The following is a 25407-nucleotide window of genomic DNA, read 5'->3' as shown; positions in this document are numbered from 1 at the left end:
AGCTCTAAGGACACATATCAACACAAAGGTGTCCAAGAACATTCATCTTACCAGATACCCAGGAAACACTTCGCATCCCTCAGGCTGCCTGTTGGTGCAGGGTGGGAATCGTTAGCGACTTCTCTCGCAGCAGCAGCAGCAGCAGCAGCAGCAGCAGCAGCCTGGTGGCTTCAGTCCTCCCACCTGACTCTGCTTTTCCTTTCTTCCCCGGGACCTATCACTTTATAACCTACCATGTCATTTACTTATTATGGTTGCTTATTGTTTTCTGACTCCCAGCTAGAGTGTAATCTTGGCAGGGATCTGTGTGTTTCGCTACCTTGTGTATCCCAAGTGCCTAGACAATAAATCTGTGTTGATTGAGGGACTTAGAATACGCAGTCAACAAGGTACACTGTCTCTAGGCAAAGAGATGGTGTCAGTGGAGCTGATGACAGTGCTGTGGCCAGCTCCACACCAGATTAACAACCAGCAGGTTGACAGTGGCCACCCGGCTTGTGGCATGCTGGGACCCAAATGGGACCCAGAGAAGCCGGTGCAGTCAGGTTTAGGGTGTAGACAGTGCCGCACTCGGTAGTTGAGCTCGCAGCACGAGTCCGCTGGTCCAGTGTGGACCACAGTGAGGTGCCAGAGCAGGCCATAGGAGGCATCTGAGAGGAACAAGGCAAGACGAGGTGCTTTCTAGACACCTGTAGACATCATTTCAGATATGATAGCGATAGAATTGGATAGACCAAGGCTGAGATTAATAGCTGAGTTGCAGAGAAAGCAGACTTACCTGTCCGAATTCCAAGTGTAACCATGTCTAACATGAAAGACGATGGAATGTGAGGCTTGATGCATATCCACACTAGAGTTACGGTGGGGGCGTTTCTGATCCCAGGGTGTGTTTGCTGCATGGGCTTCCTGGTTATTTGTCTGAGGGCAGAGACACTGGGCAGTTGTTAATGCCTGGCAACATCTTTGTGTGTGTATGCAGGAGAAATACTGTTACATTTGCCCCGATATAGTCAAGGAATTTGCCAAGTATGATGTGGATCCCCGGAAGTGGATCAAACAGTACACGGGTATCAATGCGATCAACCAGAAGAAGTTTGTTATAGACGTTGGTTACGAAAGATTCCTGGGACCTGAAATATTCTTTCACCCGGAGGTGAGATGTTTCTTTTTTTGTGTGCTCAAGTGTGGGATGGAGCGATACTGCCACCCAGAGTGCAGAAAGAGCAGTTCCCAGCGAAGGGCCTGTGAGCAGGGTGGCCGGCATTCGGTCTCTCTGCATCCCCGGTGCAGTTTGTCTGCTTGACAGATTGTTCAGTTTGCCTCTCCGTAGAGCTGGTTATCTGTTTTAATAGTTAAGGATGGGTTATACCACAAATAGGAAGACTTTTAGGAGCAATAGATGACAATAGAATTAAAAGTAATCTCCAAGGGTTGTGGGTGGTCACATGCTAGCGTTACAAGTAGCTACTCTCAAGGCCTGTGTGGAGGTTGCCTGTGCATAAGAGTGGGATAATATGTAACCTCTCTGTCTTTGGTGATTGCCCTTCCTAACTTCTAATTTTAACCCTGGACAGTTGGTCCTGCTCTGTTCCCTGCTGCAAGTTAGGTAAAGCTTCTGTCTAAGGCCAGCATTTCTATTATTTAGATAATCTTAAGAATTAGAAATGTCATCATTTTAACTAGTAGTCATAAGGAATTATTAGTACTTTTGCAGAAAGCAGTAATTAAGAGGCACATTTTAAGATTTACATATAATGCATTTTATTTATATTTTGGTATATATTCCTGGCTAATTCAGTTTATATTCAGTAGGTGGGTTACAAACTGCTGTTTGTTTTTAGATGTGTATATGACTATTTTGTACAGAGAAATAGCATAGAATGTGTTCCTCGCTAGTAATCTGAAGAATAAAATAATAACAATGATAATCTAGTGAATGCTCACTTTTAATAGTGTTGATTTGAAATGGACATAGAACAGTCAAATGTCCAGTGAACAGCTGGTGAGCAACTGAATATCCTCCTCCTTCCTCTGAGAGTGCACATTCAAGCTTACTTTGATTTTTAAAATATTTCAAATGAAATGTAATTGAGTTGAATTCGTTATACTTTAGCTTACTTAACTTATGGAATTGAATCTATGGCTGTTTATTCAATAACATGATTATCATGTGGATTGTTTCATGTTAAACAAACCCTTCTCATTAAACAAAACACTTCCCTGAATCTTCTAGACCAGGTTTAATTAATCTTTCATTGAACCTGTTTCTTTTTCCTTATATCCTAATTTTCTCATAATACGAATATTGTCAAATGATATGTCAAAGTCATGTTTCTCACTGCGTGTCACGTAGATCGTGCACATACTCTCCACTGCTCTTAGTAGACTGAATCACTGTGTATTCATGGGGTGGGGGTGGTCTGTCTGTGATGTTGTTGGTATTTTTTCTTCACTAAATCCATACATTTTACCTCATGAGGAGAAATGTGTCATCACCGCCCCACGCACACGTAGTCACATGGGATTCATTTGACATATCCTTCATTCCAATGTGAATTCTTTTAAGTTATAATAAATTGTATATTTGTTAAAGTTACTTTAAAGAAGTGTGCATGTTGTTCTATTTGAGAGAAATGTGTAATGTTTCTTTTATATTGATACACAATTCAGTTTGCCAACCCAGACTTTATGGAGTCCATCTCAGATGTTGTTGATGAAGTAATACAGAACTGCTCCATCGATGTGCGGCGCCCGCTGTATAAGGTATGAGCTGCCTGGGTAAGGTACTTTGATTTCATTCCACAATTAAAGGCCCATAATTCTTAGAAGACGGTATTACTGTCTATTACTAGTAAATATCCCTGTTTCACCTTCTGTTTCATAGGATTTGTTAAAGACAATATAATTGTAAGAGAAAATGGAAATATGACTCAGTTAACTAGAATTTTTATTTTATTTTATTTTATTTTGGAGACGGACTCTTGCTCTGTCACCCGGGCTGGAGTGCAGTGGTGCGATCTCAGCTCACTATAACCTCCGCCTCCTGAGTTCAAGCAATTCTCCTGCCTCAGCCTCCTGAGTAGCTGGGACTACAGGTGCATGCCACCACACCCAGCGAATTTTTTTTTTTGTATTTCAGTAGAGACAGTGTTTCACCATGTTGCCCAGGCTGGTCTCGAACTCCTGAGCTCAGGCAATCCACCCGCCTTGGCCTCCCAAAGTGCTGGGATTACAGACATGAGCCACCATGCCCGGCCAACTGGAAGTATTTCAGTATTGTAAATATATTTTATTATTATCTGACAAGATATATTTTAAGGTGGACAGTTTTAGCCACAAATATCGATGGAAAGTAAGAGCGGTGCCCTCCCCCATGCTTTCCGTGAATTCCGTTGGTTTCGTTTCATGCATATTTGGGTTTGGTGCCAATGTGGTGTCATCACGTAGAAGTTAGAGCCCAAAATGGGACAGTCAGATAGAATATGCTCATGTATTATTATGATTTTTTTCAAAATTCTTAGATTTCAGGGAATTTTGAAACCTGGAATGAGGAAAATCTAGTCTATATGATTATTGAGTAAAAAGAAATCCTACTGACAACCCGAGATGGTGAGCAGGAGGTGATGGGCAATTAGCCTTCCTGCACCTTTAATCAGTCTTTGCTTGAGTGAGTCGCGCTGTCAGCTCAGTGGCATGACTCACTCGCCTTACTCAGACTCAGGTCGCTGAATTGTACAGAGAAGAGAATCAGGCTCAACTGACAGCACTCAGCATTGCGTCACCTGTGCCGTGGAATACTATGTAGCTTTTAAAAAGAATGAGGTAAATCAATATAAATTCAGATGAAAAGATAGCTATAGTATATATGAAGTGAAAAAGGAACTTGCAAAATTTACATATATTTCATTTTATATAAAATATATAGTTTGCGTATTTTTTGAATTATGTATGCTAAACTCTTAAAGTAAATAAAATATCTTTGGGGTGGAATGATGGATAACTTTTACTTTCTCCATTTTGTGTTTTAAAGTTGTTTGAAATTTTACTGTTAAGATTTTTTTATAATTAAAATTTTTTTCTGTTTAGATAACTGTGAGTGTAAACAAATTACAGTTCAGTTTTTGCTGCATATTCTTAAACACTTGTCTAATACAAAGTACAAAGAAAGGGAAACTAAAGAGACTGGAGTATGAAAATGAAGAAAGATAGCAGGTCATGTCCTTCCCACTTCAATCCCGCCTGACATGAGCTGTGTCTCCTCATCAGTGAAAGCAGCAGCAGGGAACACTGTTCAATCTTAATCCCATCATAAAGCAGAGGAAACTGCCAGCAGTTACAGATTGCTCCTCACGGGGTGGGAATTTTCTTGTTTGACAGTTTAGCTCCCTGGACTTTATAGAAGTTTTGGAGCAGAGATGGTCTTGGAGACCATGTAGATGGAGCCCCTTATTTAGTAGATAATGACACTGAGCCCCAGAGTTGGGAAAAGGTGGCGAAAGGCGCCTGGGTTATGTGCTAGGTGAGATCATGCGGCTGCCAAGTGGCACGGTTGGCTTTTAAGCCCGTTTCCCGCATCTTTGAAAACTCATGCTTTTCCCACCGTATCACACTGAAAATTATGTAAAATGCGGAGGGAAGAGGATTCTTCTTTTTGTTGCCCGTGCTGGAGTGCAGTGGCGTGATCACAGCTCACTGCAGCCTCGACCTCTCGGGCTCAAGCTATCCTCCTGCTTCAGTCTCCCAAGTAGCTACAGGAACATGCCACCATAGCCAGCAAGATTCTTCTTCAAAGAGGGAAACCCTGTCCCTGACCACTTTGTCACTAGGATAATCATTTCTTCTCTGTGGCTTTCAGAAGGGTGCAGCTTGGCCCTGGCTGTCAAGTTTGTGCAGAATAAATCCTGTCTTCCCTCAGCCATCTTGGTTTTTTCGAACAGGACCTCTCCAGTGTTATGAGTGCCTTGCAAGTGATAGAGAATTCACATAGGATTGAGAGGTGGAAGGATTGAATGTCCTGGGGCTGGCCATGCTTTCTCGTTTGTCACATAGCTGAACTCTATACCCGGTTGTGGGAAAGGAGAGACACAAAGGAGGTCACCTCCTTTGCCACCTAAGTTAGAGTAGACCAGAATATGTTACGATAAAAATTAATCCAAAATCTCAGTGTTTAGCAGCAAAGGTTTATTTCTTTGCATGTGGTTCACGTCTGGTGTGGTCGGCAGTAGGCTCCACCACCGTGTTGTGGCTGCCCTTCTGGAACACATCGCCTCAGGTCCCCGCTGCCGGGGAGGAGACAGCTGGTGCGCCATTCCACCCCTCCTCCACGGGCCGTCACGTGGGCCAGCCTCCACCGGGCACTGGAAGCGGGAGGGTGATAGAATGTTTGGTGGGCACCACTGCCTCTCCTGTAGCCACGAAGAAAGGGACTTCTTTCCAAAGTATGGGGCTTGATGACTAAGTTGAAGTTTAATATTGAGGCCTAAGAACGCCCGTTTCTGTGCGTTAGCCAGCCAGGTAACAGCTGCTGTAGTGTTTTTTTCCCCATGGTGATATGAGACCGGGAGTTGGCCAACTTTTTCTGTAAAGGGCCAGATGGTGAATCATTTTGGCTCTGCAGGCTGTATGGTCTGTGCTGCATTTATTCAGTTCTGCCAGAGCAGCCGAAGACCGTGTTGAACGACTAGGAGTGGCTGGGTTCCTATAAAGTTTTATTTACAAAAGCAGGAGAGAGCCTGTTGTAGACATGTGAGGAGTTACTTATGAAAGCCTCATTCTAATACTGTCCGGGTTGGCCTGTGACAATTATCTGCGGACCCTCCTCAGGCGGTGCATGTTGAGGCGTGGCCTTTGCTAGTTCCTCAGCAAGTCAGTGCTGCCTTTAGGAAAGACTGTGGAAGAGTCACTGCTGAGCTCTGCTCACAGCCCAGGGTAGAGTCACACACTACTCTAGGGCTCCTGCTGACTTGGTTTCTGGAAGCCGTCAGCCCTCCCAGATGGACTCTCACTGTGTGGGATGGAGGAGGGTCCCTCCAGAAGCAGTGTCTGAGCAGTGAAGCTGCACTGACGAGGTTCGCTCCTGCTCGGTGCACTCCCTGCTACGCTCCCTTCTGTAACTCCTGCTCCTTAGTGCGGTGGAGAGCATGCCCCGAATCGTCTGTGTTAGCAAGTGCACAGATCAGTAGGTCTGTGGGTTTTTAAAAATAATTCTAAAACACTGTTCTGGTTAGAAGACATGCTGCAAATCCTTCTGTAGAGCACGCAGTCGCCTTTCTCTGGACGGCCGCTCATTCCTGTGTCTTAGGGGTGTGCCTTTCCTCTTGGTTCACTATGCAGTGCTTCCAACCTGCTGGGCCACTCTTGCCAGGTAAGACGCCCTCTCTCCAGGAGTGATGGTGCCGATTCCTGACCTCGGCTACCTGTGTGCTTTCACTGGTTCCACAGCCTCATTTGGTCAGCTGTGCTAGCCACATAGACCAACAGAGTGGGTGCCCTGAAGATGTGCTTTTGGCTTCAGAAGAGGTCATCTCTCTCCCTCTGCCACACCTGCGTCTTGAGGCGCTCGTCTGGGCCAGTGGGGCTTTTTTCTCCTAGCTTTATTGAAATATAATTTTTAATTTTTATGAGTACTTAATAGGTATATTTTTGAGGTATATTGACAAGTAAAAATTGTGTGTGTGTGTGTATATATATATATACACACACATCAAGAGCAGGAAAATTGTGCATATTTAAGGTGCACAGTGTGATGATTTGATACAGGTATGTACATCGTGGAATGCTTACCACAATCAAGCTAATGAAGACACCCATCACCTCACACAGCTACCTTTTTCAATGTGTGCAGTGAGAATATGTAAGATTCCTCTCTCAGCAGATTTCCACTACACCGTACCCTCTTCCTAACTGTACTCACCGTGCTGGAATTAGGCCTTCAGAGCTTGCCCATCTTCTGACTGCAAGTTTGTTCCCTTTGACTAACATCTCCCCACTCCGCAGCACCTGGTAACTACCATTCCACTCTCTGCTTCTGTGAGTTTGACTAAAAATTCAGAATCTTTAAACAAGCAAAACAGTTTTTTTAGATGAAAGTAGCCATCATCTGTCTGATTTTTATTTCCGTCTGATGTGTAGATGAGAAGGGTATTTACACATCTGCTTTATGTGTTCCGCCTCCAGGAATGACAGGGGTGGGGCCTGCGGGGAAGCCTCCGTGTGAGAGCAGGTGAAAATCAGCCTGGGCCCACCGTGGGCTTCATCCAGGAGCTGTAAAATGGACCGGAGTCTGGGTCCCACCCTGGGAGATTCTGATGTAATTGGGCTTGGGCTGGGTGGAGCCTGGACACCTGGATTGTAAAAGCTTCCCAGGTGACTCTAATGTGCTTCTAACTTGAGAACCGCCATCAGCGCCAGCCCACTCTTGGATCAGCCAGTGTTTAGTAACTTGCACGCTTTACTTGAGGGGGAAGCCAATTTGAATTGCTTTGTAATGTAATGGATGTCTTTCTACTTCTCAGTTCTATTCAGGAGGTACTTGAGTACCTACTAGGTACAAGACACTATTGTTAAATTAGGGGATTTAAGTATGTACGAGATGATTTGGTTCTTGCCTTCAAGAGCTTATAAAAAAGCTAAAAATACGGAAATAACTCTAATGGGAACCACTACAAGCTAAATGTCATTAAAGTGAATCATGCAAATTATGGTAATTGAGAGAAGGGGCAGATTGCATTTAATTAGAGGGGATCAAGAAAGGCTTTGAGAAGCTGCCATCTGAGCTGAGTCTGAGAGCTTGGCCTGCAGAGCTGGGGGTGGGTGGACAGGCCAGGTGGAGGGAAGATAATGAGCGCAGATAGAAGGAGAGTGGGCAGATGCTTGCAGTGCCTGTTTTGACCAGAGCCTACGGTGGTGGGGAAGGTAGTGGGAAACAAACCTAGGAGGGAGGGTGGGGCCAGCAATAAAATATCTTTAGCCTGCTCCAGTAGTCTGGGTCCAGCAGTGGGTTGGGAGTTGTTAAAAACTCTTCATGAAGTTTGTGAAGCAGATGTAAATACATCCTGCTATAGCAAAGGGATTGATTTTTCTGTAACAAATTGCTTGAATTGAATATATATAATTATGTGAATGCATTTTAAACTAGAGAAGCATGTTGCAGGGTAAATGAGTTATAGATATAAAATAAATAAATACTTACTATTGAGAGACAGAGCCTTGCTCTGTCGCCCACGCTGAAGTGCAGTGGTGTGATCACAGCTCACTGCAGTCACCCACGCTGAAGTGCAGTGGTGTGATCACAGCTCACTGCAGTCACCCACGCTGAAGTGCAGTGGTGTGATCACAGCTCACTGCAGTCACCCACGCTGAAATGCAGTGGTGTGATCACAGCTCACTGCAGTCACCCACGCTGAAGTGCAGTGGTGTGATCACAGTTCACTGCAGTCACCCACGCTGAAGTGCAGTGGTGTGATCACAGCTCACTGCAGCCTCGACCTCCTGGGCTCAAGCAGTCCTCCCACCTCAGCCCCTCAAGTAGCTGGAACTACAGGTGTGGGCGACCACTTGCAGCTAATTAAAAATTTTTTTTTGTAGAGTTGAGGTCTTGCTCTCTTGCCCAGGCTGGTCTTAAATGCCTGGCCTTAAGTGATCATCCTGCCTCAGCCCCAAAGCACTGGGATTATAGGCGTGAACCACTGTGCCGGCTCTATTTTTAATTTTTAATGTTTAAGAGTATGTTTAAATACCTTTAATATTTGAAGAGAGAAAATCAGAAAAAAATACATATCATTGGTTTTTTCGTCTTTTCAAATAGGTATTTTATTCAGATGAAGTCCTGGTTGAAGTATAATATGTGAACAGATAAAAAGGTAGCTGCCTGGTTTGGTCAGGCTAGTGGGCAGAGAAGGTTCCAGAGCTCTGCTCTTTTAGCCCCAGTTCCACACTAATATCCCTCATAACTTCTATTTGATGCTTCCTGTTGATAAATCCCCAAATGGCATGATTTTGTCTTAGTGGGAAGGGAAGGCTGATGTTAACAACTGGAAATTGGACATTGACTTGCCCAGCTCACAAGAACATTAAGACACCTGTTGCCGTGGGAGGCCGGTGGAGATGTGGATGGCGGAGCTCTGCCACTGTGGCAACATCGAGTAATGTCAGTGAGCACCTGCAGAGCGCCAGGTCCCACCGCGGGCGCTGAGCAGCCAGGGCATGTCAGGGCTGTGCTGGGAGAGCCGCAAGAGCCCGGGGTGGGCCTCCGTGTGGACAGGAGTGTGAGGATCCGGGTCCGTGCTCTCCAGTGGTGCTCGGAGGTGATGGCAGTGTCTGTCTCTGTGCTGCCCAGGGTGGCCACTGAGCCCCTGAAATGTGACTGGTGCAGCTGAGGAACAGCCTTTTAAACTTTAACTATTGTGAGTTAAAATGGCCATATGTGGCTGACGGCCGTCCTACAGGACGACTCAGATCAACTCAGGTCGGAGGGAAGGCTGGTGTGACCTGGTCAGTGCAGGGAATGCAGCATGGGAGGGGAAGGGTTTTCCAGCAGCAGGATCTGTGTGCAGCACTAGGGTGAAGGAGAGTAGCGCGATCCTGTGGGTCTGGAGGGAATTTAGCCTCCCTGGACCTCATGTTTGAACGTGGGAATGGGGAGTGTGAAGCCTGGGATGTGCTTGGGGCCAGATTACACAGGGCTTATGGGGAAGGCACAGGGGCCAACATTACCAACTGGGGCTCCGAGGAAAGACAGGCATATCCACCTGGAGGGGCCTCGCATGGAGTTAGATTTTATCCTGAGGGCGTTGATGATTTTCTGCAGGAGTGTAATGTGACCCAACTTAAGTTCTAGAAAAGTGCTTGGGCTGCACCAGGGGATGTGGATTGGAGATGGAGTCTGGATTTAGGAAGGCCACTGTAGAACCACGCAGAGGCAGGACAGTGCCCGTATTGGGAAGTGGCTGTAGGTGGCTCATGGAGGAAGCCGGGAGAGGAGAGAGGCTCCAGAGCATAGGTGAGAGCTTGACAAGTGGGAGGAAAAGGTTCAGGGTTCTTGCTGCTTATCTAGGAGGGTGGGGGGTCATTTACTGACAGGAGATACAGGAGCGGGGCACCCTTCTGAGGCAGCGGAAGACTAGGTCTAGTTTGGTGGAGATGTTGAGTTGCATTTGTAGGTTGGAGGCTTTGCAGGTCCGGGCCAGACATAGAGATTTGAGGACCAAAGGTGTGCTCACAGAAATAAAAGGTCTGCAAATGGATGTCACCAAGGGAGAGTAGCAGGTGAGGACAAGACGGCCTTAGCCTGAACCAGCAGAAAGGTCAGGCTTTTAAGGATGAGCAGAGAAAGAAGGGCAGAGAGATTGTTAGTCAGGGCTCTTTAGAAACAGAACCAATAGCGGGTATCTCACGATTTCTTTTTCTTTTAAGAGATGGGGTCTTGCTGTGTTGACCAAGCTGGTCTCGAACTCCTGGGCTCGAGCCTCCCAAAGTGCTGGAATTACAGATGTGAGCCACCACACCTGGCCACTATCTCTATCTCTACATTATCTATAAAATGTAAGGAATTGGCTTGCTTTCAGGCTGGCAAGTCCAAAATTTGTAGGAAGGCTGGCAGGCTGGAAACTCAGGCAGAATTCCTTCTCGGGGAAATGAATTCCTTCTCGAGGAAATCTCAGTTTTTGTTCTTGAGACCTTCAGCTGACTGGATGAGGCCCAACCACATTATAGAGGGTCATCTTTCCTTAATGTTGACCACATCCACAAAACACCCTCATAGCAACACCTCGGTTAGTGTCTGGTTAAATCACTGGGTGCTGTGCCCTGGCCAAGTTGACACACAAAATTAACTGTCACAGAAGTCAAGAAGGAGTCGCCTGAGAAGAGAAAGAAAACTCTAGAAGCCAGGGGACCCTGTTAAGTGGCACTGAGAGGTCACACAGGATGAGGGTCAAGAGGTAGCCCTTGGGTTCACCACACAGGGGTGAGCAGCCTTGTGAGAGAAGCTGGGCAGAGGCCAAATCACAGCAGTTGCAGGCGGAAGAGGAGGTGGTTAGAGGAAAGAAGACGTGTGGGTAATCCTTGTAAGAAATTTGCCATTAATTGTTATGTCCCTTCCCATCAGGCGGCCGTTGAGGGCTGGACCTGGAGATTGGCTTGGATTTCTCCTAGGACACCGTTGGGTATCATAACAGCCCGTATTTTAGACATAGATTTGTTCAGACTTCGCTGGGATTGCAATCTCTGGGTTCAGTTCAGCAGTAAAAAGCTCCAGTTCCTAAGGAAGTAAAACTTTTCAAGAACACAATATAGAAAGAGCAGGGGCTTCTAATAGGGCTGTCCTCTTAACCTGTGGTGGTGTTTGGCATGTAAATAGCAGGGAGAGGGGAAGGCTTGTCTGTGAGCGGTTCTTTACCTTGCACCTGCAGTTACAGAGGATGGCTGATAGGAGGCACTGTGTGTCTGTTAAATGGAGTTAAGAAGAGAGCCTCTTAGTATTACAGGAATGAAAATTTTTGTTATTTTTAATACCGCATTTGATATTAAGCACTTGCTGTTAATATAGATTTTATTTCCAATCTTTCTGACATAAATTTCAGGAGATGAATGGGTTATGTGTGGCGTTTATAATGGTATGTGCTGTGACATTCTTTTACCAGCATAAAGACAGGGCCTTTCCATCTGCAGAGGTGGTTTAAAATGGAGATTTTTATTTGGCATCATGAAATATACATTTATCCAGCAAGGTAAGGTTGCGGGCTATTGAGAAATTCAGTCGATATAGTGAACTGAGTAAATAGACGGTGGCTGACCCCGGGTGGGAAGCAAGGTGTGCCGTGAGACGGGGTTGAAGGGCGGAGGGTGGTCAGAGGTTCACCGAAGAGAACTTAGACTCTACAGATGAGCAGAGTGCATGATTTCCAATCTAAAATTCATGTTCAATTTAGAAAATTTGAGATGTAAAAAACACTTTTACAAAGGAGAAGTTACTCCTTTGTAGTCGCTGTTTTTGTTTTTTTTTTTTTGAGACAGAGTTTTCACTCTTGTCACCCAGCCTGGAGTGCAGTGGTGTAATCTCCAGTGACTGCAACCTCTGCCTCCTGGATTCAAGCAATTCTCCAGCCTCAGCCTCCGAAGTAGCTGGGATTACAGGTGCCCGCCACCACGCCTGGCTGATTTTTGTATTTTTAGTAGAGACGGGGTTTCGCCATGTTGGCTAGGCTGGTCTCGAACTCCTGACCTCAGGTGATCTGCCTGCCTCAGCCTCCCGAAGTGCTGGGATTACAAGTGTGAGCCACTGCGCCCGGTTGTCGCTGTTTATGTTATTACTTCATCTTTCCCTTTTATTTTCATGAACTGTAAATAGGTGGATAGATATGTCCTGCTGTATTTATGTTTCATATGCTATGTATTAACAGCATTATGTTGTGAGCCCTTTCTTAAGCGACTGAAATTCTTTAAAAACATGATTTGTAATGAGGCCTGATGCTCCATGCTGTGTCTGTTTCGATACCAACTCTTTTTTCTGTATTTAGGTTTTTGACACTCTTCTAGCTTAGGTCAAGATTTATTGCATTACCAGGACATGTATGCTTTTCTGGCATAATCTGGCATACACAGGAGTCTGTAACTAATGGTGCTTTTTGAGTCAAATGATTGTGATTTGAGAATCTGCTGGCTTGAGCGAAGCAGATACTTTCTGGCTAAAATGCTGACCTGGCTTAGCCAGTTTTTGAATGCGTTTGGATTTCCAGTTGCAGTTCTGAGTGGGCCGTGGGAGGGAATGACTGTGGGCTGGTGTCCGGAAAGTGTCCAGAAGACTGCTGACCGCCAGAACGTCATCCAGGAGATCTGCTGATTTCTCACACTGTATCAAAAGTGATAAGGGATCACTTTGTTTTCTGAATTAAGTGTTTTTTTTTAGAATCGATCATATTGGATTTTGGCTTTTGTGGGAAGCGTTTGAGCAGTATTATTTTTAGTTTGTCGTGGTTAAGAGTATAGGCGTCAGGGCCAAGCCGCGTGGGTCTCCACGTGGGCTGAGCCGCTTCCTAGCATCGTGACTGCACTCATTCCCCAGCCCCTGCGTCCTCAGGTGCAGGATGGGCCAGGCGTAAGCGTCTCATGGAATTATTAGGTCACCCTTACACAGGCTGAAGTGTAGTGCTTGATATGTGATAGATATTACTACAGGCATAACTTGGAGATTTTGTGGGTTCAGTTTCGGACCATCCCAGTGAAGTGAATGGTGGAATGAAGTGAGCCACACACATTTTTTGGTTTCCTGGTGCACATGAAGGCTATGTTTGCACTATATTATGGTTTAAGTGTATAATAGCATTATGTCTAAAAAACCAGTGTACATACCTTCATTTAAAAAATATGTTATTGCTAAAATATGCTGATACAGAGACACGAAGTGAGCGTGTGCTTTTGGGAAAATGGCGCTGACAGACCTGCTTGGTGCCGTTTCCTCAAACCTTCAGTTGGTAACAAACACATTATGGGCGAAGTGCAATAAATGCCGTCTTCTAGTGAGGCGTCCTGACCACCCTGCTCTAGACTGCACCTCGCGCTTTTTCCCACGTCATTTTGCCCAGCTTTGCTTTATTTTTTTCTCCATAACATTCATCTCCTAATTTGCTATATATTTTAGTTATTTATACTTAATAGTTCTGTCTCCCTACCCGAAACACATCTCAAGAGGGCGACCATTTTGATATGTCAGATTCATTGCTGACCCGTGGTGCTTAGAACACTCCTGGCCCATGCGAGGTGCTCAGTAAATGCTGCTGACCTGGTGAACGAGATGCACGGCAGGCTATGGGGCCTGGGGGGTTTGCGCCCTCACAGAGGAGTCAGGGAAGGAGGGGTTGCCAGGCTGGTGAGGTGGTGAGCGAGGGCTTTCCAGGCACTAGAGACATCCCTCAGAGATGCTCAGAGTCTGCAAGACCACAGAGATGTGGAGGCCGGAGGGCGGGGGTACAGGTTGGGGTGAGACCTGAGGGGCCTTTGTCTGCTGTCTGGGGGGTTTGACTTTAGATTTGAAGACCAACTCTATAATCTTACTGAAAGAAGTATTTCAAAAGTTATGCTCAGTAAATATTTGTTAAACTGCGAAAGTAAACAAACCTTGAGTTCAGAATCTGATTTTAGGAAGTCATGTTAAGCTGGGTGCAGGGGCTCACGCCTCTGTAATCCCATCACTTCGGGAGGCCAAGGCAGAATTGCTTGAGCCCAGGAGTTTGAGACCAGCCTGGGCAACACAGGGAGACCCCATCTATCAAAAAAATTAGCCAGCTGTGGTGGAACGCACCTGTGGTCCCAGCTACTTGGGAGGCTGAGGTGGGAGGATCCCTTGAGCCCAGAAGGTCGAGGCTGCAGTGAGCTGTGATTGCACCACTGCGCTCCAGCCTTAGCGACAAAGGGACACCCTATTTCAAAAAAAAAAAAAGGTTGGTCTGTGCTCTATAAGCAGTGAAATAAAGCAGTCATGTATGCTATTTCTGTCGTTACTTTGAAAACAGTATTAGATGAATAGGGCATTTTAAAATGTTTTGTCTGTGCTAGATTCGCTGATGAGAGCTTTCTTTCAGACTGTTGTGTGGGATAATCTGCTGCTTTTCTGTAAGTAAAGGGATTTTATTTTAAAATGTTAAAATGTTATTATTTATGACATCTTTTCTTTATTTCTTAGAAAAATGTTTACTTACTCTTCCTTGTGGAAATTGATTAAGAATGCAGGCCGGCCTTCATGGCTCATGTGTGTAATCCCAGCACTTTAGGGGGCTGAGGAAGGAGGATTGTTTAAGACCAGGAGCTGGAAACCAGCCTGGTTGACATAGCAAGACCCCATCTCTACAAAAGAAAAATTAAAAAAATTAGCTGGATGTGGTGGATGCACCTGTAGTCTCAGCTACTTGGGAGACTGAGGCAGCAGGATTGCTTGAGCCTGGGAGGTGGAGGCTACAGGGAGTTAGGATTGCACCACTGCAGTCCCGCCTGGGTGACAGAGTGAGACCTTGTCTCAAAAAAAAAAAACAAAAAACCAAAAAAACACACAAAAAAGACACTATTAGGCTAAATGTGTATATTTCTGAGGTACAGAATTATTAGAGTAAGCGCTGTTGCTTTACTTTGAGATGAGATGGAAAGAATACATTTATTGGTAATTTCACGTTTCTCTTTTTTTCTGCTTTTTCCTCACTCTGAAGGTGAAACAAGCATAGGCGTTAAGAAACCAAAGCAAGTGACGCCTGTAAGCCACATTTAAGCCATCATAGTAGTTCTGGATAGTCACTTGAGTTGAAAAATAATAAGCTCAGACAACGTTTTAATCCTCATAAAAGACTAGTTAGAAAACCAGTTTTACTTTGATGCAAGCAAGCTAGCTAAAGTTAGAGAAGGGGTACTAAGAAAATAAGTGGGGACAGTCTGTTCTCTCCTGATCCCGCCCCTCAGCTGCTTGGGGGACGTCTCCTTGTGTTTAATCTCCCATCAAGACTCCTGCTGAATACATTTTAGGAATGAGAGGCAGACTCTCAACCATGTCATTTTCTCAGAGAATATTGGATTGTGTGTTGGTAATAACAGTACCTGTCACACTGAGAAATGGTTTGTCGTCGGCGTGGCTGAGAGGCTTTGGACCGACTTTGTTGTGGTTTGCTCTCTCATTTATTTCTTATGTTTTCAAGCAGCAGGAAAGGGATGCTGACAGTGTGAGGGGCTGTGAAGCCTGTGAAGTTGGGTCTAGGGCTTTTTCCTTTTCCTTGTATAAAGTAACTTTTAGAATGGAAATAACCCTTCCATTAAACTTTTTCCATTTCATCTGGGCGAGGGGGGAGGTATGCTTTTGTAGTTGAGTGTTAAGACAAGAAAGGTTTTCCTTGGTTTCAGTTACTGTAACACTTAATTTTTGATTTTCTGTTTGTCATGTGCAACATGGTCGTTGGTGGTAAGAATGGGTTCATTTCTTTTCCTCCAAAGGGACTAAGGATCTAGAACCAGAAATACCAGTTGACCCAGCAATCCCATTACTGGGTATATACCCAAAGGACTATAAATCATTCTGCTATAAAGACACATGCACACGTATGTTTATTGCAGCACTGTTCATAATAGCAAAGACTGGGAACCAACCCAAATGCCTATCACTGATAGACTGGATAAACAAAATGTGGCACATATACACCATGGAATACTATGAAGCCATAAAAAAGGATGAGTTCATGTCCTTTGCAGGGACATGGATGAAGCTGGAAACCATCATTCTCAGCAAACTAACACAGCAACAGAAAACCAAACACTGCATGTTCTCACTCGTAAGTGGGAGTTGAACAATGAGAAGACATGGACACAGGGAGGAGAACAGCACACACCCGGGCCTGTTGGTGGGCCTGTTAGGGGAGGGACAGCATTTGGAGAGATGTAGATGACGGGTTGATGGGTGCAGCAAACCACCGTGGCATGTGTATACCTGTGTAACAAACCTGCACGTTCTGCACATGTACCCCAGAACTTAAAGTATAATAATAATTTAAAAAGTAGTCATGCTTCTTCCATTTCCCACTGTGTCAGATGTAGAGGTTTTTAGAGCCACTGACCACTTTTTGCTCTATTAGGAGATGGCAAGTCATTTGACGTTGATTGGCCCTCAAGGGCAGGGTTCCACCTCACTGCTTCAGAGTCTTTCTATTTGTCCTGGGGAGACATGCTGTGTTGATGGTGTTGTGTTCTGCTGTGGAGGGGAGTCCACATTATAAGAGGGTTGTTGTTGGATTTTGAAGTATATCCAGAGGAGCGTCCCCAGAACAGCAAGAGTTCCTGAAAAGATGGCCTGTGAGAAATGGTTGAGGGAAGTAGCATTGTTTGACTTGTGACCTGGCAGGGAGCATGAGGCTGTCTTGGGACATGTGATGGGCAGCTAGACGGTGAGCACTGCCAAGGAAAGAGAGAAACCAGGGCCAGGTGGGTAGCAGATTTCAGCTCAGCACAGGGAGAGCTACTTTACAAATTGCTCTATACAAGGTGGGGTCCGAATTCTGTGTCACAGGAAGGGAGGCAGTGTGGACTGGTGGTTAGAGTGCTGTGCTGAGCACATGGGCTGCAGGGCGGGGGGTGGCGCCCATGTGTGTTGAGTGCGTGGATCCTGCATGGTGGTGAGCATGAGGTCTGCAGGTGTGGATGCCACGTGACCGAGAGCTTCTAGACTGCCAGGTGTGTGTTCTGCCCTGCCTACTGCTTGTTCAGTTGTGTGACTTTGGCAGGTTACTTGATCTCACTGTGCCTCAGCGTCCTTCTCGGCAGAATGGGGATGGGAATAGTACCTGCTTTATCCCATTATTGGCGAGGTGAAAGGAGTTGGTGTGTGGAATTGCCTTCAGCTGTGTCAGGCAGTGCGTAAGCACTGTGATTGTATTCCATGAAATGACTTCAAGTGATATTCTGGAATCGCGCTCCACATCCAGGCCAGGGCAGCAGATTCCTCACCCGCTGCGGCCTCTAGCCGATTGACTTTTCTATTTTTAAAGTTCCCAGGGATTTTGCCTGGTTTCCTTTGCTTTTTTGCCCTGAGCAGCCGCTGCCTTTTGGGACTCCTGCACATCCCGGATTAGCTGCAGAGTGGTACACCACTTCCCCAGTGGCCCTCTTTGCTGGTGTACAGGCACCTTTGGTTTTACTGCTCAGCGCTAACTAGGGCAGGGTTTCTTAGCCTTGGTGCTGTTGACATTTCCATTGTAGGATGTTTAGCAGCATCTCTGGCCTCTACCCACAAAGTGCCAGTAGCACCTTCCCACCCCCACCCAGTCCTGACAATCAAAATCATCTCCAGATGTTGCTTAATGTCCCCTGGAGGCACAATTGTCCCTGATTGAGAACCCGCGCACTAGGGAGAAACATTAGGAGGTTACCAGAGTCCAAGGACTTAATCAGAAATTGTCAGTTATTGTTTCTGGTTCTTGAGTTACTTGCTGGAGTCTTTTTTCCCTTACTGACCCCCTTTATTCCAGAGGGTAGAGCAAATGAAATGCTCCTCGTTCATTCCACGATGCCTGTGGAGGGCCCCTGCTTACCGAGCGCTGTGTGTAGTGGCGGCTTCAGGGAGGAGTGGACAGACGGGGTGTAGACCTGGCCCTGCTCCAGCCTCTGCATGGCCCAGGGCGGAGAGGGCCAAACAAGAGAACCCACTGTGCTTGTCGCCGTCCTGCCTTCCCTGGGCCTGTGCTGACGTCATTACCCTCTAATTTCCCCTCAGACCTGCGAGTGGCTTGGTGATGTCTTCACAGATGAGGGCGTGGGAGCCCACGGGTGAGGGGGTTTGCTACTTGCTTCAGGCCCCAGCACCAGACAGTGGGGGGAGTGTGAGGCCTTTGGGCATCCCCACCTGGCTCCAGGGAGTAGGCTGGGGTCAGATTGTGAAGGGCTCCGAACGCCCTGTCAGGAAAACCGGGTTTCTACTGCTTTGTCTTCTTAAACGCTTGTCTTCTGCTGGGCTCTGCTCCGGCAGTTCCATAGAGCCTGTCACTTAACACTTGTATGTTCCTTTTAGACTGTATTCCACCCTCCACTCTCGCTCTGGCAGGTCCCCCTTGTCCCCTGAAACTTCTGCTGTCGGCGGCGGGGTGAGGGGAAAGAGTTGCAGCCGGGAGTCGGCCCCATGGGTGGTGCAGGACGGCTTAGGGCCGGGCGGTTCAGGGGCTGCTGAAGTACGAGCCAGCTCCCTCGACCTTGTCCTTGGGAGGCGCCGTCCGGGACAGCTCTGCTCTGGCCGGCCTCCCCCAGGACGTGCCCACACAGGGACCTTTCTAACCGCAGGCTGTAGTTCTTCTGTGGATAGAGATAAAGTTCAGTTCAGTAATTCTAGGCTGAAGCTCAACATGCTGAAAATGAGAGTACTTTGCAGCATTAATGTAGAAACAGTATCTGGGCAGAGCTGGTGGAAGACATGTAGGACGGCAGCCTGCCTGGTGACGCGTGTGCAAGAGACCTCACCAACTCTGCGTTCTTACAGATCCGGAACCCGCTGTGTGTGCCACATCCGTGTAGACAGTGGACGTGGGGATGTATCTGCTGGTAGTTGTCGTGTTCCGAAGCTCAGGCAGGAGCAAAACACGAGTTTTAAACCTGTTATTTGGCCTGGGGCACAGAAGCTCTCGCTTTCTCCCAGAGTTCTCTGTAAAGTGTGTCTGTGTGAAAGATGACATTTGCCAGTGGGGAGGAGTTGGGCTGGAGGGTGGGGACAACAGGAGTGTATTCAGAGGGCGGAAGGAACAGGGTGGACAGTTAACTTTGGGGAGGAGTGAGTAGAGATCAAGGGTTGTTCCTTCTTAAATAGTAAAGGGTTTGTTGAGTTTACTGGTTCACATGAGAATTTCTGAACACAAAGCAAGGCGTGGAACTAGGGTGGGAGCTGGAGTTTGCTTTTAGGAAAGGCCTGGAAGTATAGTGCATATTGTTTTCCTGTTGTCCATAGCAACTACGGGGGATTAAATGTTAAAAATGTTAAAATAAAATTGGGCGACTTGGCTCAATCTTATGTCCTCACACAGTTACAGAAGACTGAGAAATGAAGAGTTAGAGACTGTACACATTGGCCAAATGTACACCCTCTTTAGGGCATCTTTCTTCTCATTTAAGTCCCCGATGCCACCTTTTCAGCAAGGCCATTCCTGCCCTCTCAACTCAGAGTGGCCCCTTGCCATCACTTTGTCTTCTGTTGCTCTGTTTAAAAGGTTCAACTTTCAGATATAATTTATATAGAGTCAAATGAACCATTGTAAGTGTACGGTTTGAAAAGATGTGACAAGTTTACATACTTAACGTGATAATCACCACAGTTAAGGTACAGAAGGGAACCATCGCTGGCAGAAGTTCCTCAGCCCCTGCTCCAGGAAGGCACCCATCTGCTTCCTGTCACTGTAGATGGGATTTGATTTCCCGAAGTTTCATATACAGGAGTCCCTTCTTATCCGTGGGGCATGCGTCCCAAGACCCCCAGTGGATGGTTGAAACTGTAGATGGTACCACATCCTCTGTATATGATCTTTTTTTCCTGTAGATACATACTTTTGATAAAGTTTATAAATTAGGCACAGTAAGAGACTAGCAGCAATAACTAATAATAATATGGATCAGTTATAACAGTGTGTTAGCATCACCACTCTCGTGCTGTGGGGCTATTATTAAATAAAGGGAAGGTCACCTGAACTCAAGCACTGTGATGCTGCAGTAGTCGGTCTGACCACTAAGGTGGCTACTGAGTGACTCAGGGCAGGTGGCGTATACGGTGTGGAGATGCTGGACAAAGAGAAGAGACTCGTGCCCTAAGCGGGACAGGGTGGGACAGCTCGAGATTTCGTCATGCTTCTCAGAATGGTGTGCAGTTTAAAACCTGCGAAGTGTTTATTTCTGGAATTTTCCATTTAATCTTTTCAGACTGTGGCTGACCACGGGTAACTGACACCGTGGAGCGTGAGCCGCAGATAATGGGGGGCTGCTGGAAATGGAGTGCTCCGCGTGTTCTCTGTTTCCGGCTTCCTTCACTCGGTGCTTTTGAGGTGCGCATGTCATTTGACCCTTCTTTCTGCTGGGAGCGCCTCAGCGAGCGACTGTGCCACAAGTCAGCCGTCCCCTGCTGGTGGACATTTGAGTTGTTTCCAGTCTTAGCTATTACAAAAAACCCTGCTATGAACATTGGAAATGTTCTCAGTGTCTGCTGAATATGTTTTATTCTCCTTGGGAAGTACCCAGGAGTGCAGTTGCTTTGTTGTATGGTTAAGTTTTTCCAAAGTACTTACAGCATCTACCCTCCCACCAACAGTGTACAAGAGTTGCAGTTGTTCGTCTTAACCCAGACTTGGTGTGTGGTGGATTTAAGCTGTATGATCCTGATGACAAATATTGTTGACTGTCTTTTCCTGTACTTAGCGGTCATTTGTATATTTTCTTCTGTGAAATGTCCGTTTGAATCTTTTGCCCATTTTTAATTGATTTGTTTATTGAGTGACAACTCAATAGTAAGAGTTCTTCAGATATCCTGGATACAAATTCTTTGTCAGATTTATGTGTTGCAGATTTTTTTTCTAGCCTGTGGCTTGTCTTTTCATTTTCTTAGTGGTGGTTTTTGAAGAACAGAAATGTATGGAACCCCATTTATAAACTTTTTTCTTTTATGGTTCATGCTTTTTTATGTGCTAGCTAAGAAATTTTTGCCTACCACAAAATTACGAAGTTTTTAAAAAATGGTTTTTAAAAGAAATTTTGTGCTTTTAGCCCTTACATTTAACTCAGTGATAAATTTTGAGTTAATTTGTGTATATGAAATGAGAAAGTAAATAAATGTTCATCCTCTCACTCCATGGATATCAATTATTCCCACATCATTTGTTGAAGAAGACTGTTATTTCCCTATTGAAGTATCTTGATGACTTTGTCTAAAATCATTTGACCACATATGCATAGCACTGTTTGTATGGTTATGTGAATAAAAGAAATGAATTTACATAATGCCTTTGAAGGAAACTCAAGATCATGTAATACTTCTCAAGTATTATAATAAACATTTATTTTCATACCCTACTGAATAATTTTTTATTAAAAAACCTATTACAGAGACATGACAAGTAATTGCACAGTCTTACCCTGCACTGGACTCTGGACTGGAGAGAAAAAATACCTTAAAGAATATTAATAAATCAAGTAGCAAAATGGGAATAGGAACAGCAGATTAAAGGTCTGTATTAATGTTAAGTTTATGAAGTTGGCAGTTGTACTGTGGTAACGTAAAAGAACATTCTCAGTTTTAGTAAATACACACTAAAGTATTTAGTAGTAAAGGGCCATGATGTATATAAGTTACTCTCAGAGGCTCCCCGCTCCTAGATGTGTGTGCGTGTGGGAGGGGACAGAATAAATGCATGCAAATGATAAATAAAAACACTCTACCAGAAATGTTAACAGTAGGTAAATCTGAATAGTGTATCACTTTTGCTGAGCTTGAAATTCTTTCTAAATTAAAAAATTATTTATTTTTATGTTTTTGAGATGGAGTTGCCCAGGGTGGAGTGTAATGGTGCCATCTCGGCTCACTGCAACCTCCGCCTCCCGGGTTCAAGCGATTCTCCTGCCTCAGCCTCCTGAGTAGCTGGGATTACAGGTGTGTGCCACCATGCCCAGCTAATTTGTGTATTTTTAGTAGAGATGGGGTTTCACCATGTTGGCCAGGCTGGTCTCTAACTCCTGACCTCAGGTGATCCGCCTGCCTCGGCCTCCCAAAGTGCTGAGATTACAGGCATGAGCCATCACGCCAGACCTAAAAAACTTTTTTTTAAATAAAATGTTTTTTTAAAAAAATCTATTACATTAATTTGTTGGCTTAATATTTGCCTTTTACATAAAAGTGGAATTTAAATGTATTAAAATAGCCATAATAGTGATTTTAAAAAATCTAGGTTGTTAGGCTTACGTTTATTTGAAATAGAAATTTATCTGAAAACTAAATGGCCATTCTAGATGTAATGGTCATTTACCATTTCAAGAAAAAAAGTTTTATGATGATGTCTTCTGTTACAAATTCTTTCTTATTGTCTGAAATCCAGCTCTCAGTTTGGCTGGGTAAACTGGCCTTTTTGAAGTTTTCTGAGGATAAATTTTATCTCTCACTATCTTTTTGGTGACCTAGTTTGATTACAGTGGTAAAAATTATTACAGAGCCTTATGCACAAGAGCCCATGTATGTCTTAAGAAGGTGGAGTTACTGTTCAGTTCGGGTATCACTCCAAGGATTTAATGTGAGTCTGATTGTATTTGTTAAGTCCTCTTTTGTATTTGATCTATTTTCTACCACAGCAAAGTCAACAGAAAAAGCCTGTAATGCTACCAGATACAGATTATCTACTTCTAGGCCAGAAGTAAATCTGAGAGGATTTAGAGGAAATTAGTACAACCGGTGAGCTCTCATACAGTGGTTGACCTGGTTGGTGAGACCATCTTGTCCACTTGCCATGGCCAAGTGGGGTCCGTTGCTGTCTTATCCACCACCTGCAACTGTGAGTGTCTTAATCGACTCGGTTTAGGGACTTTTGTTTTCTTCAACTTGTCTTTGCTTTGAAGTTTTAATATACATTTATATACAGTATATGCTGGGTAATATAATATACGTTATAACCTGGACTCAGAGCACCCCTCAGTTAGTGTTTTCATTTTTTGCCCTTTTTCTGTCTCTCCTGTTCCACATTCTTCTCATTTGCTGCGTACTTTCTGAGCTAATGATGTTCCTTTCTGAGTTTTCTAACTTCTCCAGAAGCATCTTGATGGCACAGGCCATCCCGAATCTTGCCAGTATTCATGCAGTGTTGTCTTCAGGTTTTATTTGTTGCCTAGTTTTAAAGTTCACTGTCTGTGGCCACGCTGATGGTGCCCATGCAGAGTGCTGACCGCAAGGAGCTCTATTCCGTGCTGAGCTGGACACTTGGAGCTCACATGACGTTTCACGGTGAGGAAGCAGGGATTCTGAATCGCAAAGGAGCAGCGCGAATGAGGGCTGTTTGGCCCCCGCCTGTTGCTGGGTTGTGACCTCCCTTCACAGAATCTCTTGAGATGGATGCCACTCCTGAAGTGACTTGGCTCTGTTTTAGGGGCCTACTCGTGGGGTAGTGTGTGCAGCTCTCGCGGGGCTCAGGAAAAGTGGGGTACAGGGACGCCTGAGGGATGATCTGCCATCGGCCAGGGCCCTGCCTGCCTTAGCCCCCGCTGAGAGCTCAGCATAGTCGTAGCTTCCACCTGCAGCTGTCTTCCTGAGCATTTTCTTAAGTGAAAATAAAGATTCAGCCATGAAATGATTTTTGTTTTATTTATTTTTAGCGTAGGAAACAAATAGAATTGCTTTTTAGAAGAAAAATCTGAAATGAATGCATTTAAAACATTCAAATGATTGTTATAAAGATGCAGATCCTCAGAATGACAAAGTATGTGTTTTAAAGTTCCCTGTTTACATTTCTGAACTTTTAGGAATCTCTAGGTTGGGGAGGTTGAGACATCTTCAACCATCCCAGTGAGCCCCAGTGCCCGGGCTGCAGTCTGCAGTGAGCTCTAGTGCCCGGGCTGCAGTCTGCAGTGAGCCCCAGCGCCCGGGCTGCAGTCTGTAGTGAGCCCCAGCGCCCGGGCTGCAGTCTGTAGTGAGCCCTAGCGCCCGGGCTGTAGTCTGTAGTGAGCTCTAGTGCCTGGGCTGCAGTCCGCAGTGAGCCCCAGCGCCCGAGCTGCAGTCTGTAGTGAGCCCTAGCGCCCGGGCTGCAGTCTGTAGTGAGCTCTAGTGCCTGGGCTGCAGTCTGCAGTGAGCCCCAGCGCCCGGGCTGTAGTCTGTGGTGCCTGGGATGTTAGCAGATTAAAACTTTAAGTCTGCTCCCAGTGGAAGGAAATATGCTTGGGTGACTTCTAGGGTATGAAAAAGTTCTTCAGGAAGTCCTTGAACCAGAGCTGGCTACCAGCAAGTTCCCACACGTGCCAGGGCGAGGCCTGCGCTAGTATCCCTGCCATACTCCCGTTATTGGCTAGGAGTAGGAAGGTGTGATTGCACGCAAATGCTGCCATGGATTCCAAAGCACAGCAGCAGAGGCCTTCATTGTTCCTCTCTAGGTACTTGAAGTTCTTCCAGGGCGTTACCATGACTACCCTATGAGATATGGAAGGTAAGGGAAGCCAATACAGGGTGTGCTGTTCATCAAGTGACCAGTGTGGGCCCTGGGAAATCAGAAAGACAGCGTGGAACATGTGCCTCAAAGTTATCCTATTTTAGGGTTGAGGGCTGGGGTATTTATCTGCCAAGTCCCACTGGTGAGTTCTCTAGGGCTGTGGGTGGGGACAAAAATTCCATGAAACCCCCAGGCTGCCATACACCCAGACAGGCTGCAGCGAAAGCCCTCAGGCAGCCAACATAGGTGCTTGCAATTGAAAGTCAGGCTGGTGGGCACAGATACAGCCAATGCCAAGAGGTTATGGGCAGGGTCCCAACAGAGTCTGCTGCAATGCATGGGAAAGACGGTGGCAATGTCAATGGAGGTCCATATGGTCCCTCTCTGCAGTTCTTCCTCCAGCATCAATGCCATTTGGAATAATCTTCCAAAGACAGAGCACAGTCAGGATTAGTTATGTGTAGATGTTTTAGCAGTAAAAATACTATGGGCTTCACCTACCCCTGGCTGTTGACTTTTTCAAAGTAGTGCAGAAACCTTAGGACAGCCTCCTGCCAAAGAGTTACATTTATTCCTATCACTGCCCACTGCAAGGCTTTAATAGCCCTTTTCTCTTTCTTTATGAGATGCATTGAAGAGACTATCTAAAAGCTAAATATTTAGGAAAGAATATCAACAGGAAAGACCTAATAGACTGGAAGGTAGGAAACAAAGCACAGGATGATTAAATTTTTAA

At 45.5% G+C, this 25407-nt stretch overlaps 1 protein-coding gene across 1 annotated transcript in view; it reads left to right on the top strand.

The window, feature by feature from the left end:
• The window catches only part of ACTR3C (actin related protein 3C), a 326821-nt gene that overhangs the window by 37742 nt on the left and 263672 nt on the right, over window positions 1-25407 (top strand). The window contains exons 6-7 of the mRNA XM_034965220.3: window positions 980-1153; window positions 2671-2763. Of these exons, the coding sequence (XP_034821111.2) occupies window positions 980-1153; window positions 2671-2763 (267 nt within the window). The remainder of the gene's footprint in view (window positions 1-979; window positions 1154-2670; window positions 2764-25407) is intronic.

Source organism: Pan paniscus, chromosome 6 (assembly GCF_029289425.2).
Source record: "Pan paniscus chromosome 6, NHGRI_mPanPan1-v2.0_pri, whole genome shotgun sequence".
NCBI classification, from domain to species: Eukaryota; Metazoa; Chordata; class Mammalia; order Primates; family Hominidae; genus Pan; species Pan paniscus.
The sequence above is the reverse complement of the archived record's forward strand: the minus strand, read 5'-3'. Positions and strand labels throughout refer to the sequence as shown.